Here is a 15,000-nt window from a genome sequence, read left to right as displayed (position 1 = left end):
TTCAATTAGATACCATGCAATGCAGCTGAGGATGTTCTCAGGGGTTCCTGTGGAGGTTAAAGGTAAGAACCATGAAGATGGATTTGTCAGTTAATATAAAGCTCTAACACACTACCACCAGAGCTCCACCACACTTCCACCACACCCCCAACAGAGCTCCACCAAACTACCACCAGAGCTCCACCACACTACCACCACACACCCATCAGAACTCCACCACACTACCACCACCACCCTACCACCAGAGCTCCACCACACTACCATCAGAGCTTCACCATTCTTCCACCAAAGCTCCACCACTCTACCATCAGAGCTTCACCATTCTTCCACCAAAGCTCCACCACACTACCATCAGAGCTTCACCATTCTTCCACCAGAGCTCCACCACACTACCACCAGAGCTCCACCATTCTTTCACCAGAGCTCCACCACACTACCACCAGAGCTCCACCACACTACCATCAGAGCTTCACCACACTTCCATCCCACCCCCAACATAACTTTGACACACTACAACCAAACTTCCACCACATGCCCATCAGAGCACCACCAGAGCTCCACTACACTTCCACAACACACCCACTAGAGTTTCACTACACTACCACCAGAGCTCCATCACACTACCATCAGAGCTTCACCATTCTTCCACTAGAGCTCCACCACACTACCACCATTCTAATGAGATGAAACTCTACAGTTGTTCTGTGTGCGTGTGTGTTACAGTAATGAAATGACAATGCAGTTGTACTGTGTGTGTTACAGTAATGAAACACTACAATTGTTCTGTGTGTGTGTGTGTGTGTGTGTGTGTGTGTGTTACATTAATGAAACGACACACTGCAGTTTTACTGTGTGTTACACTCTTTATTCTCTTTAATGTTTAATCCTGGAGTCGCATGCACATTGCACATGCAGGGCATCACACACCTTGTCGCCATGGCGATCAGACCCGTTACACTTCCCTTAAGAGCGGTAGGTGGATCTGAGACGTGATTGGCTAATGGAAATTAGGATGGAGGGGCTTTGGGCGTCACCACAGGAGAATGATTGATGTTTGTTGTTACTGAATGTGACTCCTGCTGTGTTGGGAGAGTGGTGCATTGTGGTTAAGGAGATTGAACCAGAGACACTGTGTCCTCACAAGCACACACACACGCACGCACGCACGCACGCACGCACACACACACGCACGCACACGCACACACACACACACACACACGCACACACACACACACACACACACACAGAGAATCCTGATGAGTTTGGCAGCACATAGAGCCCTTATTCGTTTATACACATAAACCAAAGACACAAACACAAACACACACACACACACACACACACACACACACACACACACACACACACACACCATAGTTCTTTCTGTGTTTAATGTGTGTTATAAACTGACTTTATGAACTTTAATATTTGGTATCAGCAGTAGAGTTTAGAGTTAAATCCTGACTGCAGTGTTTACTCTAAATGTGTATATGTAAAACAGACTTCCTGTCTAAAGAATGTTACATTTAACTAACCCTCTTATACCCTCTCCTACACTCTCCTACCCTCTCCTACCCTCGCCTACCCTCTCATACCTCTCCTACCCTCTCATACCTCTCCTACACTCTCCTACCCTCTCCTACCCTCTCATACCTCTCCTACACTCTCCTACCTCTCCTACCCTCTCATACCCTCTCCTACCCTCTCCTACACTCTCATACCTCTCCTACCCTTTATACCCTCTCATACCCTCTCCTACCTGCTCATACCCTCTCCTACACTCTCCTACCCTCTCCTACCTGCTCATACCCTCTCCTACCTGCTCATACCCTCTCCTACCCTCCCACACTCTCCTACCTCTCCTACCTCTCCTACCCTCTCATACCCTCCTACCCTCTCCTACTCTCTCCTACACTCTCCTACCCTCTCCTACCCTCTCATACCTCCCACACCTCCCACACCTCCTACCCTCTCCTACCCTCTCCTACCCTCTTATACCCTCCCACACTCTCCTACCCTCTCACACCTCTCCCACCTCTCCTACCCTCTCCTACCCTCTCCTACCCTCTCCTACACTCTCCTACCCTCTCCTACACCTCATACCCTCTCCTACCTGCTCATACCCTCTCCTACCCTCTCCCACACTCTCCTACCTCTCCACACTCTCCTACCCTCCCACCCTCTTATACCCTCCTACACTCTCATACCCTCTCCTACTCTCTCCTACCCTCTCATACCCTCTCATACCCTCCTACACTCTCCTACCCTCTCATACCCTCTCCTACTCTCTCCTACACTCTCCTACCCTCCTCATACCCTCCTACACTCTCATACCCTCTCCTACACTCTCATACCCTCTCATACCCTCCTACACTCTCCTACCCTCTCCTACACTCTCATACCCTCTCCTACCCTCTCATACCCTCTCTCTGCACAGAAAGACACTAAATACAAAATAAACTCAAACCGTCTGTGTGTGTGTGTGTGTGTGTGTGTGTGTGTGGTGGCAGTGACTGATGTGGTGTAAATTAAGAAGTGTGTATCTACTGCATGCAGTGTTGGTGAATGTTCCCAAAGGTCCATTTCTATGTGTGTATGTATGTGTGTGTGTGTGTGTGTGTGTGTGTGTGTGTGTGTGTGAGTGAGAGAGAGAGTGAGGTGGGTGACGCCCTCTGGTGGTCAGTGGCGGTTTACGGAGTTGCCATGGAGACATGCTAGCACATACTGAACAATCACAGTCAAGCCATATCTCTTTCTGTCTTTTTCTCTCTTACACACACACACACACACACACACACACACACACACACACACACACACACACACACACACAGTGACACACAGATGAGCCCTGAACTTCAGCGTGTGTTTTCAGCTGAAAAAATGCTGAAACAGATAAAACTCCTGCAGTAGAAAAGATCTGAGGGCACAAAGTCCACTACAGTCTGGAGTGCACTTAGTAGTGAGTGAAGAGCCCCTGCCTCCTCCTGTCCCCTTCCAGAAGGATTCAAGGGCTGTGTCCCAACCTCCTGTTCCCTGCAGCTGGGGCCCTAGTGCTCAGTGAGACTGACCGTAAACAAACAAACAAACAAACAAGCTAAACAAAAACAAGAAACAAAAGTCACATGACCACCGCTGTCACCAGTCACATGATCATTAGTCATTACATAAAACCTACCCCTTGTTTTATCTGACTATAATAATTATTATTATAATTATAATTATTATTATTATTGACAGAAAAGGAAAAAGAAAGAGAAATCATCTCTTGCTGTTTCTCCACTCGTCCTGAAACACAGATCAGCAAATTAGATTTATTTTGTTTATGTCCTGCAGCAGGAGAAAGCGAGAGGAGAGAATTGTGAGGAAATAAAGAACTAAAAGCGATCCATGGCCACGCTCTCTCTCACTGTTCAGATGTTTTGTTGGGGTTTTTTCGGTTTAATTCTTTTTTTTTTTTTCAATCAATCATGCAGGTTTCCTTCAGGTCCTCTGAGTCCAAAAAGAGGAAATAAAGCAACAGAACATCACGTGCTCCTCAAACGTCTACAAAGAAGAAGAAGAAGAAGTAGAAGAACTTCAATAATGAAAGACTGAAGATGATTTTGTCTCTCCCCCGCTGCTCATCCCTCCTTCCCACTTCACATGCATGTGAAAGGTGTGTTGTGGGCGTGGCTTTGATTCAGTGCGCCCTCGTGGTTGGCTAATGGTTCAGTCCCGGTCGTTGCCCCGCCCCCCTCATCCGCTACCCAAGCTCTCGACTGTGAGGTCACTCAGCATGTTGAGTAAACATAGATGATAAAACTCATCAGTAGCAGGCTGTGACGCCATTGGCTAGTTATGCAGTAGGAGGAGCTCTCAGTTACAAGAGCATGCTGTTTTTATTGTTGTTTTTCTTCTTTCTAGGTGAAAACAGGTGTTTTTCCTCCATGTTAGTTTGAGAGCAAACACCCCTGGAGACAACCATGCTGACTCGACCTCGGGGTCACACCCAGCCCCTCCCTCCGTCGCACAGCCTTCTGGGTAATGTGTTAGAAAAGAGAGAGAGAACAAGCAGCAAGTCCTCTCATTTGGCTGTTTTCTGTGTGTGTTGTTTAAATTTAAAAAGTCTCTTACACACACACACACACACACATACACACACACACACACACACACACACACACACGCAATCATCTACACCACTCTGCACCGTCCGTGTGTGTTTGTGTGTGTAGTTCCATGCAGTGTGTGTAGGAACAGCAGGATTTTAGCACCAGTCATCCTCGTCTGTCTCACTGTACGGTTCATGGAGACTTTTCCGGGGTGGGCGGGGCTGCGGCGCACGCTGCATGGCATGGTGGGCGGGGCCTCTGCGATGCGGAGATGGAGACGAGGAGGATCGGTAGCCATTGGGTACACGCCGGTGATGAGAGGCAGGACTACGATGGGTAGGGCTGTGGTGGGCGGAGCCATGGCGGGGGCTGTGGGAGTGTCCTTGAGTGACGCTCTGCTCATAGTTTGGAGGCTCATATTCGAAACGCCGGTCGTAGAAGGGAGCTCGGCGAGGGGAGGGGCGGCGAGCGGGCGGGCCGATGGGTGGAGGCTCACGGCAAGGAGTGGGTGGTGGGAGGGGCTTCCTGGGGGCCGGTGAGTATGTAACATGTGGGCGTGGTGTGGGTGGAGTCAGGGGGAGCTGTCGTCGCGTCCGGCGTGGAGTACTGGTTCCTGATGTAGAAGGAACTGGACTTACACTCACAGAACTGCTTCCCTAAAATACACACACACACACACACACACACACACAGACAGACACCTCATTATTTATTATAATCGTGCTGTGTCTCTGTGTGTGTGGATGTGTGTGTGTGTGTGTGTGTGTGGTGTGTGTGTGTGGTGTGTGTGTGTGTGTGTGTGTGTGTGTGTGTGTGTGTGTGTGTGTGTGTGTGTGTGTGTGTGTGTGTGTGTGTGTGTGTGGGTAGGATGTGTGTGTGTGGGTGGGTTAGGGTGGGAGTGTGTGTGTGTTAGTGTGTGGGTGTGTACCTGTCTGCGCGCCCTGCCTTCGCTGGGGGAGCGTGACCAGTGAGAGTCTTGTTTGTTTTGAGGATGATGATGGTACTCTCGTTCTCTCTCATACCGCTCTTTCTCTACTGAACCGTGGTGGTGGTGGTGGTGGTGATGATGGTGGTGGTGATGATGCCGCCGATCTTTTGCTCTTCCTCTCTCTCGCTCACGCTCTTTCGGTGGAAGTTCACCTGACTGTGTGGTGGTGCTGAGATCCGTACCCAGACCTAACAGCAAAAACAGAGCAAAGATCAATTACAGAGCATGTGTGTGTGTGTGTGTGTGTGTGTGTGTGTGTGTGTGTGTGTGTGTGTGTGTGTGTGTGTGTGACCTGTATCAGCATCTGTAAAGCGAGTCAGTGATCTCTCTGAGGTGCGGTGGTTGCATTCTCTGTCTCTTTCTCTCTCTCTCCTCCTTCTCCCATGTCTCGGCCCCTCCTCTGACTCCACCCTCTCCAGAGAGTAATCATCCAATCGCATGCCACGACCAGAACGTCCATGAACTAATGAGGATGTAGAACGTCTCAGTGGACTCACATCAGAAACGGTCTGCAGAAGAACACAGAAGAGCAGAGAGAAACTGTGTGTGTTTGTAAGTGGTACAAACTCAATCATTGTTCTACTCTTTACACACACACACACACACACACACACACACACACACACACACACACACACACTTGGGTAGCATGTGAAACACAGCACCTCAGTACATGCAGTATATGAGCATGCTACAATACAGATATATACACACACACACACACACACACACACACACACACACACAAAGATGTGCAGATATCACAGAGACACGGGTACATACACTAATGTTACTTCCTCCATGTTTGTTTCTTCGCTGCTGAAGAACATTGCAGGGTAGAAAACACACACACACACACACACACACACACACACACACACACACACACACACACATATGCAGACAGACAGAAGTAGGGAAGAAAGAGGGATGATTAGAGGACAGGAAATAACTTGTGTATGTTTAATATTGTTGGAGGAAAGGGTTTACAAACACACACAACACACGCACAGACAACATACACACAAGCATACACACACACACACACACATCACTATCAAAGGGTTTAAACTGTATGCACTTTTGTCCTTCGGTCCAGGGTATCTGGGGTATAATAGAGGGCATTTGGAGTATATTAGAGGGTATAATAGAGGGGTATTTGGAATATATTAGAGGGTATATTAGAGGGGTATTTGGGGTATAATTAGAGGGTATATTAGAGGGCATTTGGGGTATACTAGAGGGTATAATAGAGGGGTATTTGGGGTATAATAGAGGGTATATTAGAGGGTATTTGGGGTATAATTAGAGGGTATATTAGGGGTATTTGGGGTATAATTAGAGGGTATATTAGAGGGTATTTGGGGTATACTAGAGGGTATAATAGAGGGGTATTTGGGGTATAAATAGAGGGTATATTAGAGGGGTATTTGGGGTATACTAGAGGGTATAATAGAGGGGTATTTGGGGTATAATTAGAGGGTATATTAGAGGGTATTTGGGGTATACTAGAGGTATAATAGACGGTATTTGGAATATATTAGAGGGTATAATAGAGGGCATTTGGGGTATAATTTGAGGGTATATTAGAGGGTATTTGGGGTATATTAGAGGTATAATAGAGGGGTATTTGGGTATATTAGAGGGTATTTGGAGTATATTAAAGGGTATATTAGAGGGTATTTGGGGTATATTAAAGGGCATTTGGGGTATTAGAGGGCATTTGGGGTATATTAGAGGGTATAATAGAGGGGTATTTGGGGTATAATTAGAGGGTATATTAGAGGGGAATTGGGGTATATTAGAGGGTATATTAGAAGGAATTTGGGGGTATATTAAAGGGTATATTAGAGGGTATTTGGGGTATATTAGAGGGTATAATAGAGGATATTTGGGGTATAATTAGAGGTATATTAGAGGGTATTTGGGGTATATTAAAGGGTATATTAGAGAGCATGTAGGGTATAATAGAGGGGTATTTAGGGGTATATTAGAGGGTATATTAGAGGGCATTTGGGGTATATATTAAAGGGTATTTGGGGTATAATAGAGGGTATATTAGAGGGCATTTGGGTATATTAAAGGGGTATTTGGGGTATATTAGAGGGGTATTTGAGGTATATTAAAGGGTATATTAGAGGGTATTTGGAATATATTAGAGGGTATTTGGGGTATATTAGAGGGCATTTGGGGTATATTAGAGGATATATTAGAGGGTATATTAGAGGGGTATTTGGAGTATATTAGAGGGCTATTTGGGGTATATTAGAGGGGTATTTGGGGTATATTAGAGGGCATTTGGGGTATAATTAGAGGGCATTTGGGGAATATTAGAGGGTATATTAGAGGGCATTTGGGGTATATTAAAGGGCATTTGGGGTATATATTAGAGGGCATATTAAAGGGTATTTGGGGCATATTAGAGGGCATTTGGGGTATATTAAAGGGCATTTGGAGCATATTAGAGGGCATATTAGAGGGTATTTGGGGTATATTAAAGGGTATCTGGGGTATATTAGAGGGTATATATTAGAGGGCATTTGGAGCATATTAGAGGGCTATTTGGGGTATATTAGAGGGCATTTGGGGTGTATATTAGAGGGCATATTAGAGGGCATTTGGAGTATATTAGAGGTATATTAGAGTATATTAGAGGGCATTTGGAGCATATTAGAGGGCATCTGGGGTATATTAAAGGGCATATTAGAGGGCATTTGGGGCATATTAGAGGGCATTTGGGGTACATTAGAGGGCATTTGGGGTATTAGAGGGCATAATAGAGGGCATATTAGAGGGCATTTGGAGCATATTAGAGGGCATTTGGGGTATAATAGAGGGCATTTGGGGTATATATTAGAGGGCATATTAAAGGGTATATTAGAGGGCATATTAGAGGGCACATTAGAGGGCATTGGGGTATATTAAAGGGCATTTGGGGTATAATAGAGGTATATTAGAGGCATATTAAAGGGCATATTAGAGGGCACATTAGAGGGCATTTGGGGTATATTAAAGGGCATATTAGAGGGCATTGGGGTATATTAAAGGGCATATTAGAGGGCACATTAGAGGGCATTTGGGGTACATTAGAGGGCATATTAGAGGGCATATTAGAGGGCACATTAGAGGGCATTTGGGGTATAATAGAGGGCATTTGGGGTATATATTAAAGGGTATATTAGAAGGTATATTAGAGGCATATTAGAGGGTATATTAAAGGGCATATTAGAGGGCATTGGGGTATATTAGAGTATTTGGGGTATAATTAGAGGTATATTAGAGGGCATATTAAAGGGCATATTAGAGGGCATTTGGGGTATATTAAAGGGCATTTGGGGTATATTAGAGGGCATATTAGAGGGCTATTTGGGGTATATTAAAGGGTATTTAAGGTATATTAGAGGGTATATTAGAGGGCTATTTGGGGTATATTAGAGGGTATATTAGAGGGCTATTTGGGGTATATTAAAGGGGTATTTAAGGTATATTAGAGGGTATATTAGAGGGGTATTTGGGGTATATTAGAGGATTTAGATTTATGATGATAGTTGCATGGAAACTCGAGGAGCAGAAATCTTGATACATCTGACTGAATTGTTTCTTCTCTGTAAAACAATGAAGAAATGCAGTGTGTGTGTGTGTGTGTGTGTATTCTCAGGGTTCTAAAGTTTCTGCTCTCTCTCTAATCGGCCTGTTTTTTTAGTCAAACATTACTCACATTCCCGTGGAGAACACACACAGTTCATCTACTAAACACACCTTCATCTGCAGAACAGGTGGAACCTGACCACAGCTGGACATTACACTGCTCAGCTCTGCTAGCTGATAAAGCTCAAAGTGTAACCTTCATTATCATCATCATCATCATCATACACCGTTGTGTATACAGTTAAGTCAGAAACCTGTATCCTGAGCAAGTACGGGTTAGGGGCCTTGCTCAGGGGTCTTGCTCAGGGATCATGCTGAGGGGTCTTGTTTAGCGGCCTTTCTGGGGGGGCCTTGCTCGGGGGTCTTGCTCAGGGATCATGCTGAGGGGTCTTGCTCGGGGGCCTTTCTGGGGGGTCTTGCTCTGGGGTCTTGCTCGGGGAACAATGAGGATGTTTAGTAAATTGTAACTCTAGTAAAATGAAATGATGCGTTATGTCATGAATGTTAACGTGTGTATTACTGCATGCTACATGTTTAAGTGTGAGTGTGTACAGACTGTATTAGATCTTTAGCATGTTAAAAATGTGAGCCACCCCTCCAACACACACATACACACACACACACACACACACACACACACACACAGTAGCTATATTTACATTTATAGGTAAAGATTAAAAAAATGACATGCTAGCAAGCAATTGTGCACCAATTAGCATATTAGCATCCCAAACGTCTATGTCGAGTTTGGTATTGAAGCACTAAAGCATATGTGAGGAGCTAAATGGGGGATGAAGTGAGAAAGCGATGGAGAGATGAGTAATGGATGAGTGATGGATGACTGATGGATGGAATGATGCTCACTTTGTGATGTAGTGGGAGGCGGGGCATGGATACAGTCCTCCCTTCCAGTGGTAGTGATGTGTCAGTGTCGGGGTGAACAGTCATCGTTCTCATTTCTACTGTCTGAAAAACACAAAAGTGAAAGAATGTGGAACACACACACACACACACACACACACACACACACACACACACACACACACACACACACACACACACACACACACACACACAAACACACAAACACACCTGCACTCACTCGGACTCAGCAGCTTGCACTTTAACTGAAGCCATGAGCCATGCAGCAGCTAATCACCCTAAACACTGTGTCTGTGTGTGTGTGTGTGTGTGTGTGTGTGTGTGTGTGTGCGTGCCTGTGTGTGTGTGTGGTCAGTGCAGCACTTCAGCAACATAGCAACCCAGAAGAGAAACATACAAAGAGAGAGGGGGGAAATAGCTGTGACATAGTTATGAAGAGAGAGAGAGAGAGAGAGAGAGAGAGAGAGAGAGAGAGAAAGGGAAGAGAGGGATAGAGAGCATAAATAAAAACACTGCCAGAGAGGAGAGCCAATTTTTGCAGTGGTTAGAGTTAGAGTTAGTGGTTAGTGGTTAAGGTATGTGAAGTGGGGGGGTGCTTATATGTGGTGGGTGGGGTTTATACACAGTGGGCGGGGCTTGTTAAGAGCTTACTGGTACCTGTGTGTTGTGACGGTTTTCCTGCTGATGGTATGGTGAGTCTGTGCTCCAGTTCTCATCAACAGATTTCTGGAAGATCTGAGAACGAGGAGTAACCCAGGACTCAACAGGACTGAAAAAGACAGGACACACCACATCAGAAAGAGAGAGAGAGAGAGAGAGAGAGAGAGAGAGACAGACAGAGAGAGAGACAGACAGAGAGAGAGAGAACTAGAAAGGAAAAATATTTTTTGACATACAGGTTTTCATGGTTTTCCTGTGCAACCTCTTTGACCCCATGACCTCCATTAACCTCATTGACCTCGTGACCTTCGTCCTGGTTAGTGTTTGACTCCATGCGTTGAAACATTAATGGTGTTCGGTTCTGTGTGTGACACAAAATGACTAACAGTCAGGGTCATCATCATCATCATCCTCAACAGCAGCAGCATCTTTGTTATCACCATCATCAGTATCAACATCATCATCTTTACATGAATGTCCAAAACAGGACTGTGCAAAAGAATTTAAGAATCTAGTTGAAAATTTTGAGGTTAGAGCTAAGGGTTCGGATTCAGGGGTTAAGGTTTGGGTTAGGGGTGGGGTGAGAGGATAGGGATTGGGGGTCAATTGGGGTTATGGGTAAGGGTTAGACGGGGTAAGCAGTTACGGATTGAAGGTCAAGTTGGGGTTATAGGTTAGGGGTAGCGGTCAGGTAAAGGGTTAGAGATCGGATTGGGTCAGAAGTTAGGGTTAGGGTTGGGGGTAAGAGGATGGGGATTGGGTCGGATGGGGTAAGAGGTTATGGTTTGGGGTTATGGTTAGGGGTTGGGTAAGGGGTTAGAGATTGAAGGTCGAGTTGGGGTTATGTGTTAGGGGTAAAGGTCAGGTAAGGGGTTAGGGATTAGGGCTGGGTAGAGATAGAGGTTAGGGTTAGAGGTGGGGTAAGGGGTTAGGGATTAGAGCCGGTTAGGGTTAGAGGTGGGGTAAGGGGTTAGGGATTAGGGCGGTTAGGGTTAGAGGTGGGGTAAAGGGTTAGGGATTGGGGCCGGGTAGGGTTGGAGGTTAGGGTTAGAGGTGAGGTAAAGGGTTAGGGATTGGGGCCGGGTAGAGATAGAGGTTAGGGTTAGAGGTGGGGTAAGGGGTTAGGGACTGGGGCCGATTAGGCTTAGAGGTGGGGTAAAGGGTTAAGGATTGGGGCCGGGTAGGGTTAAAGGTTAGGGTTAGAGGTGAGGTAAAGGGTTAGGGATTAGGGCCGGTTAGGAGTTATGGGGTAGAGGTCAGGTAAGGGGTTAGGGATTGGGGCCGGGTAGAGATAGAGGTTAAGGTTAGAGGTGGGGTAAGGGGTTAGGGATTGGGGCCAGGTAGGGTTAGAGGTGGGGTAAGGGGTTAAGGATTGGGGCCGGGTATGGTTAGAGGTGGGGTAAGGGGTTAGGGATTGGGGCGGGTAGGGTTAGAGGTTAGGGTTAGAGGTTAGGGTTAGAGGTGAGGTAAGGGGTTAGGGATTGGGGCCGGGTAGGGTTAGAGGTTAGGGTTAGAGGTGGGGTAAGGGGTTAGGGATTGGGGCCGGGTAGGGTTGGAGGTTAGGGTTAGAGGTTAGGGTTAGAGGTGGGGTAAGGGGTTAGGGATTGGAAAAAAAAAACAGACCCACAAACCTTTTACATTACTTCTTCTATTCAATTGCAAAACAACTGAGTGAAAAAACTGAAGATTTTGAATTCTTGCACCATCACATTTATCATTCAAACAAAGACTTAAAAACACCAACACTGTAACATCAACACTGTTACATCATTACTGTGAATATAGTATAGAAATGCTGTTACATTAATACTGATCTGTATGAATGTTGTTATAAAGTGATGAGTGTTCCTCAGGGATTAGTGGTGCTGGTGTTGGTGCTGGTGTTGGTGCTGGTGTTGGTGCTGGTGTTGGTGCTGGTGTTGGTGCTGGTGCTGGTGTTGGTGCTGGTGTTGGTGCTGGTGTTGGTGCTGGTGCTGGTGCTGGTGCTGGTGTTGATGCTGGTGTTGATGCTGGTGTTGATGCTGGTGTTGGTGCTGGTGTTGGTGCTGGTGTTTGCTGCTCGGCTGTACCTGTTCCTCTCGAAGTGCCTGCATTTTCTTGGCTTTACTCTGCCTGTAGTACTCCATTATCATCATGGCAGCATAAATCTTCCCCACTGTCAGGTCTGTAGCTGCTGAGAGGACGCAAAAGTTACCTGCACAATTAGAGCGGGTTCGAATGGACCCTGCGCCTGGGGTGGGGTGGGGTGGGTTGGGGCTTGTTATTGTGGATTGGGGAGCATGGGAGGCAAAACACAAAAACAACAAAACAACAACAACAAACACAATACACAATCTTACACAAATGTTAAATCTGGTCTTCCACTGTAATGGATTTTGACCATCAATGTGATATTTACAGTCCAAGATCAGGTTTAAGCAGACTACACAATCGAAATAAAAACACACTAATACACAAAAAACAACACATTACAGACACCAGAGCATGAAGGACACAGAGCCTATTGTCTTTTCACAGGCAGAATTCTTTTTAAGAAATAAAGTCATATCTTTAAGTCTGGAAAATAGTACTAATAAAATAATTCCACAGAAACCCTGAAAGTGAAGACATGAACATTTCCTAAACAAGCTCAAAAGTCTGTCTATACCTCTGATGTTATTATCAAGTTTCCAAAAGATTTCAGCTCTTATTAGTGCCGTTCTACAAACCTCGCATGACTCGAATAAACTAGTGTGGAGTTTATAAAGATTCTGACAGGCAATGCACATTTCTATAGATGCTCTTTATCTGCACTGCAGCTGGATGGTTTCCTGGAGTGAAAAGACTTCTATAGAGAATTCATTCATCTATAGTAAAACATCCACTGATTACAGACAAGGAAAGAGAGAGAGAGACAAAAAGGGGGAGAAAGAAATAGATCATCATGGCCAGGAGGCTCATCAGTAACCAGTCAGGGTGCAGATGAGTCTTACAACTGTCATGACTGAGCCAAAGGCGAGCACAGAGAAGATTCGTGGAACAAACATGACTGACTGCACTTCTCCACAGCCACTGCAGGTGAAGGACCCACATCTTAAAACCAAGTGAAGTCCCAAAAACATCCTCCCACAACTCCTCATTTAAGGCACTTTGTCTAGAGCCCCTCAGAGGTCATGTTCCTTTTTCAAAGCCCCTCACTCAGAGGTCATTTTCCACTTCCAGAGCCCCTTAGAGATCATGTTCTTCTTCCAGAGCCTCTCAGAGGTCAAGTTCTGCTTAAAGAGGCCCTCAGAGGTCATGTTCTTCTTCCAGAGTGCAGGCAGGGTGAAGTGGGTGGAGAAGAGTGATAGCAGGAGTGATTTGTGATAGAAGAGTATCTGTGAGAGTGAAAGGGAAAGTTTATAGGACTGTGGTGAGACCTGAGATGATGTATGGATTAGAGACAGTGGCATTAAATAAAAGACAGGAGGTGAAGCTGGAGGTAGCAGAGCTGAAGATGTTGAGATGTACGTTGGGAGTGATGATGATGGACAGGATTAGAAATGAGTTTATTAGAGGGACAGCACATGTAGGACGTTTTGGAGACAAGGTGAGGGAGGTGAGATTGAGATGGTTTGGACATGCAGAGGAGGGACATGGGGTAAATCAGTAGGAGAATGCTGAGGATGGAGACACCAGAAAGGAGGAAAACCAAGGAGGAGGTGTGGAGACCCCTAATGGGAGCACCCGAAAGAAGTAGAAGAAGCCAAATCTGGTGAGTAGGGCGGGTGAGAAAGTGAGATTGTGTGGATCGTTCTCAGATGATCATCATGCACGTGTTGCCGAACGCCTTGGAAATTGTCATCGAAGGTCTTCCTGATCTCTAGTCATCTTCCAGTGAGGTTCTTCCACTCTTAAAGCGCATGTGCCCCTTGAAACACCTCGAAAGACTTGTTGCAGCGTCGCTGTACGCCAAAAGTACGTCATTTCAAACGTCTCTGTGGCAGATTTGCCCAGTTTCATGCAGAATTTCACGTTTGTTCTACTTGCTGTTGGTGAGGAAATCCAGACGTGGGAATGCACGTTGTCAGAACAGCACCAGTTAGCAGCATTAGTCTGGAAGTGTTTTTACACCACCTTGTATATAAACACAGATCTGCTGTGTCTGTAAACGGCTGTAATGTGCTCTGGAAGCTCATGTCATTCTGAACACTGTGCCTCCTGCAGTGTGATCTTTCTGCACTCTGAAGTTCTCTGTGCTCACCTGCCTCATGGACGGAGGTTAGCAGAAGGTTGAAGAAAAGGTTAGGGGAGAAAAGTTGTCTAATCAGTGGGTGCAGTGCAGTGATTGGTTGGTTGAGAGAAGCTCCTCTGATGAGTTTTGATCTGATCGTTCGGTTCGGTACAAACCTACTGCAACTTACACTTGTGTGGTGTGACCAGGAGGTCCAGGTGCTTCTGGGACAGATTCGGCCAAATCGCTATCATCTCCTTACGCAACTCAGCATCCATCTGGTGTTTATCAGCTCCACCTATGCGTGCGCCCACACACACACACACACACACACACACACGTATAGATAAAGGTAAAGGCAAGCTAATCTAAAGAGAGATGTATGAGAATGTTTCGTACCTTTCGCGATCTTGATATCAAGTGCAGTACGAATTAATGCCATCAGTGTGGAGTTGAAATGTACCGTGTTGTCATCGGCAACAGGCAAATCCATACGCAACAGTCTCTGTGGAGCCAATCAAGGGGTTTAGAGTCTG

The 15,000-nt window shown here is 45.9% G+C and overlaps 1 protein-coding gene across 1 annotated transcript in view; it reads right to left on the bottom strand.

Moving 5' to 3' along the window:
* Positions 1-3,300: 3,300 nt before the first annotated feature.
* The window catches only part of cacna1ab (calcium channel, voltage-dependent, P/Q type, alpha 1A subunit, b), a 71,455-nt gene continuing 59,755 nt past the window's right edge, over positions 3,301-15,000 (bottom strand). Inside the window, 9 exon segments of the mRNA XM_046840268.1 lie at positions 3,301-4,750; positions 5,023-5,270; positions 5,375-5,591; positions 9,595-9,696; positions 10,270-10,381; positions 10,509-10,633; positions 12,342-12,445; positions 14,655-14,762; positions 14,864-14,969. Coding sequence (XP_046696224.1) covers positions 4,250-4,750; positions 5,023-5,270; positions 5,375-5,591; positions 9,595-9,696; positions 10,270-10,381; positions 10,509-10,633; positions 12,342-12,445; positions 14,655-14,762; positions 14,864-14,969 — 1,623 coding nt within the window. The 3' untranslated portion in view covers positions 3,301-4,249.

This window comes from Silurus meridionalis, chromosome 26, assembly GCF_014805685.1.
Source record: "Silurus meridionalis isolate SWU-2019-XX chromosome 26, ASM1480568v1, whole genome shotgun sequence".
In the NCBI taxonomy this organism is placed as follows: Eukaryota; Metazoa; Chordata; class Actinopteri; order Siluriformes; family Siluridae; genus Silurus; species Silurus meridionalis.
The sequence above is the reverse complement of the archived record's forward strand: the minus strand, read 5'-3'. Positions and strand labels throughout refer to the sequence as shown.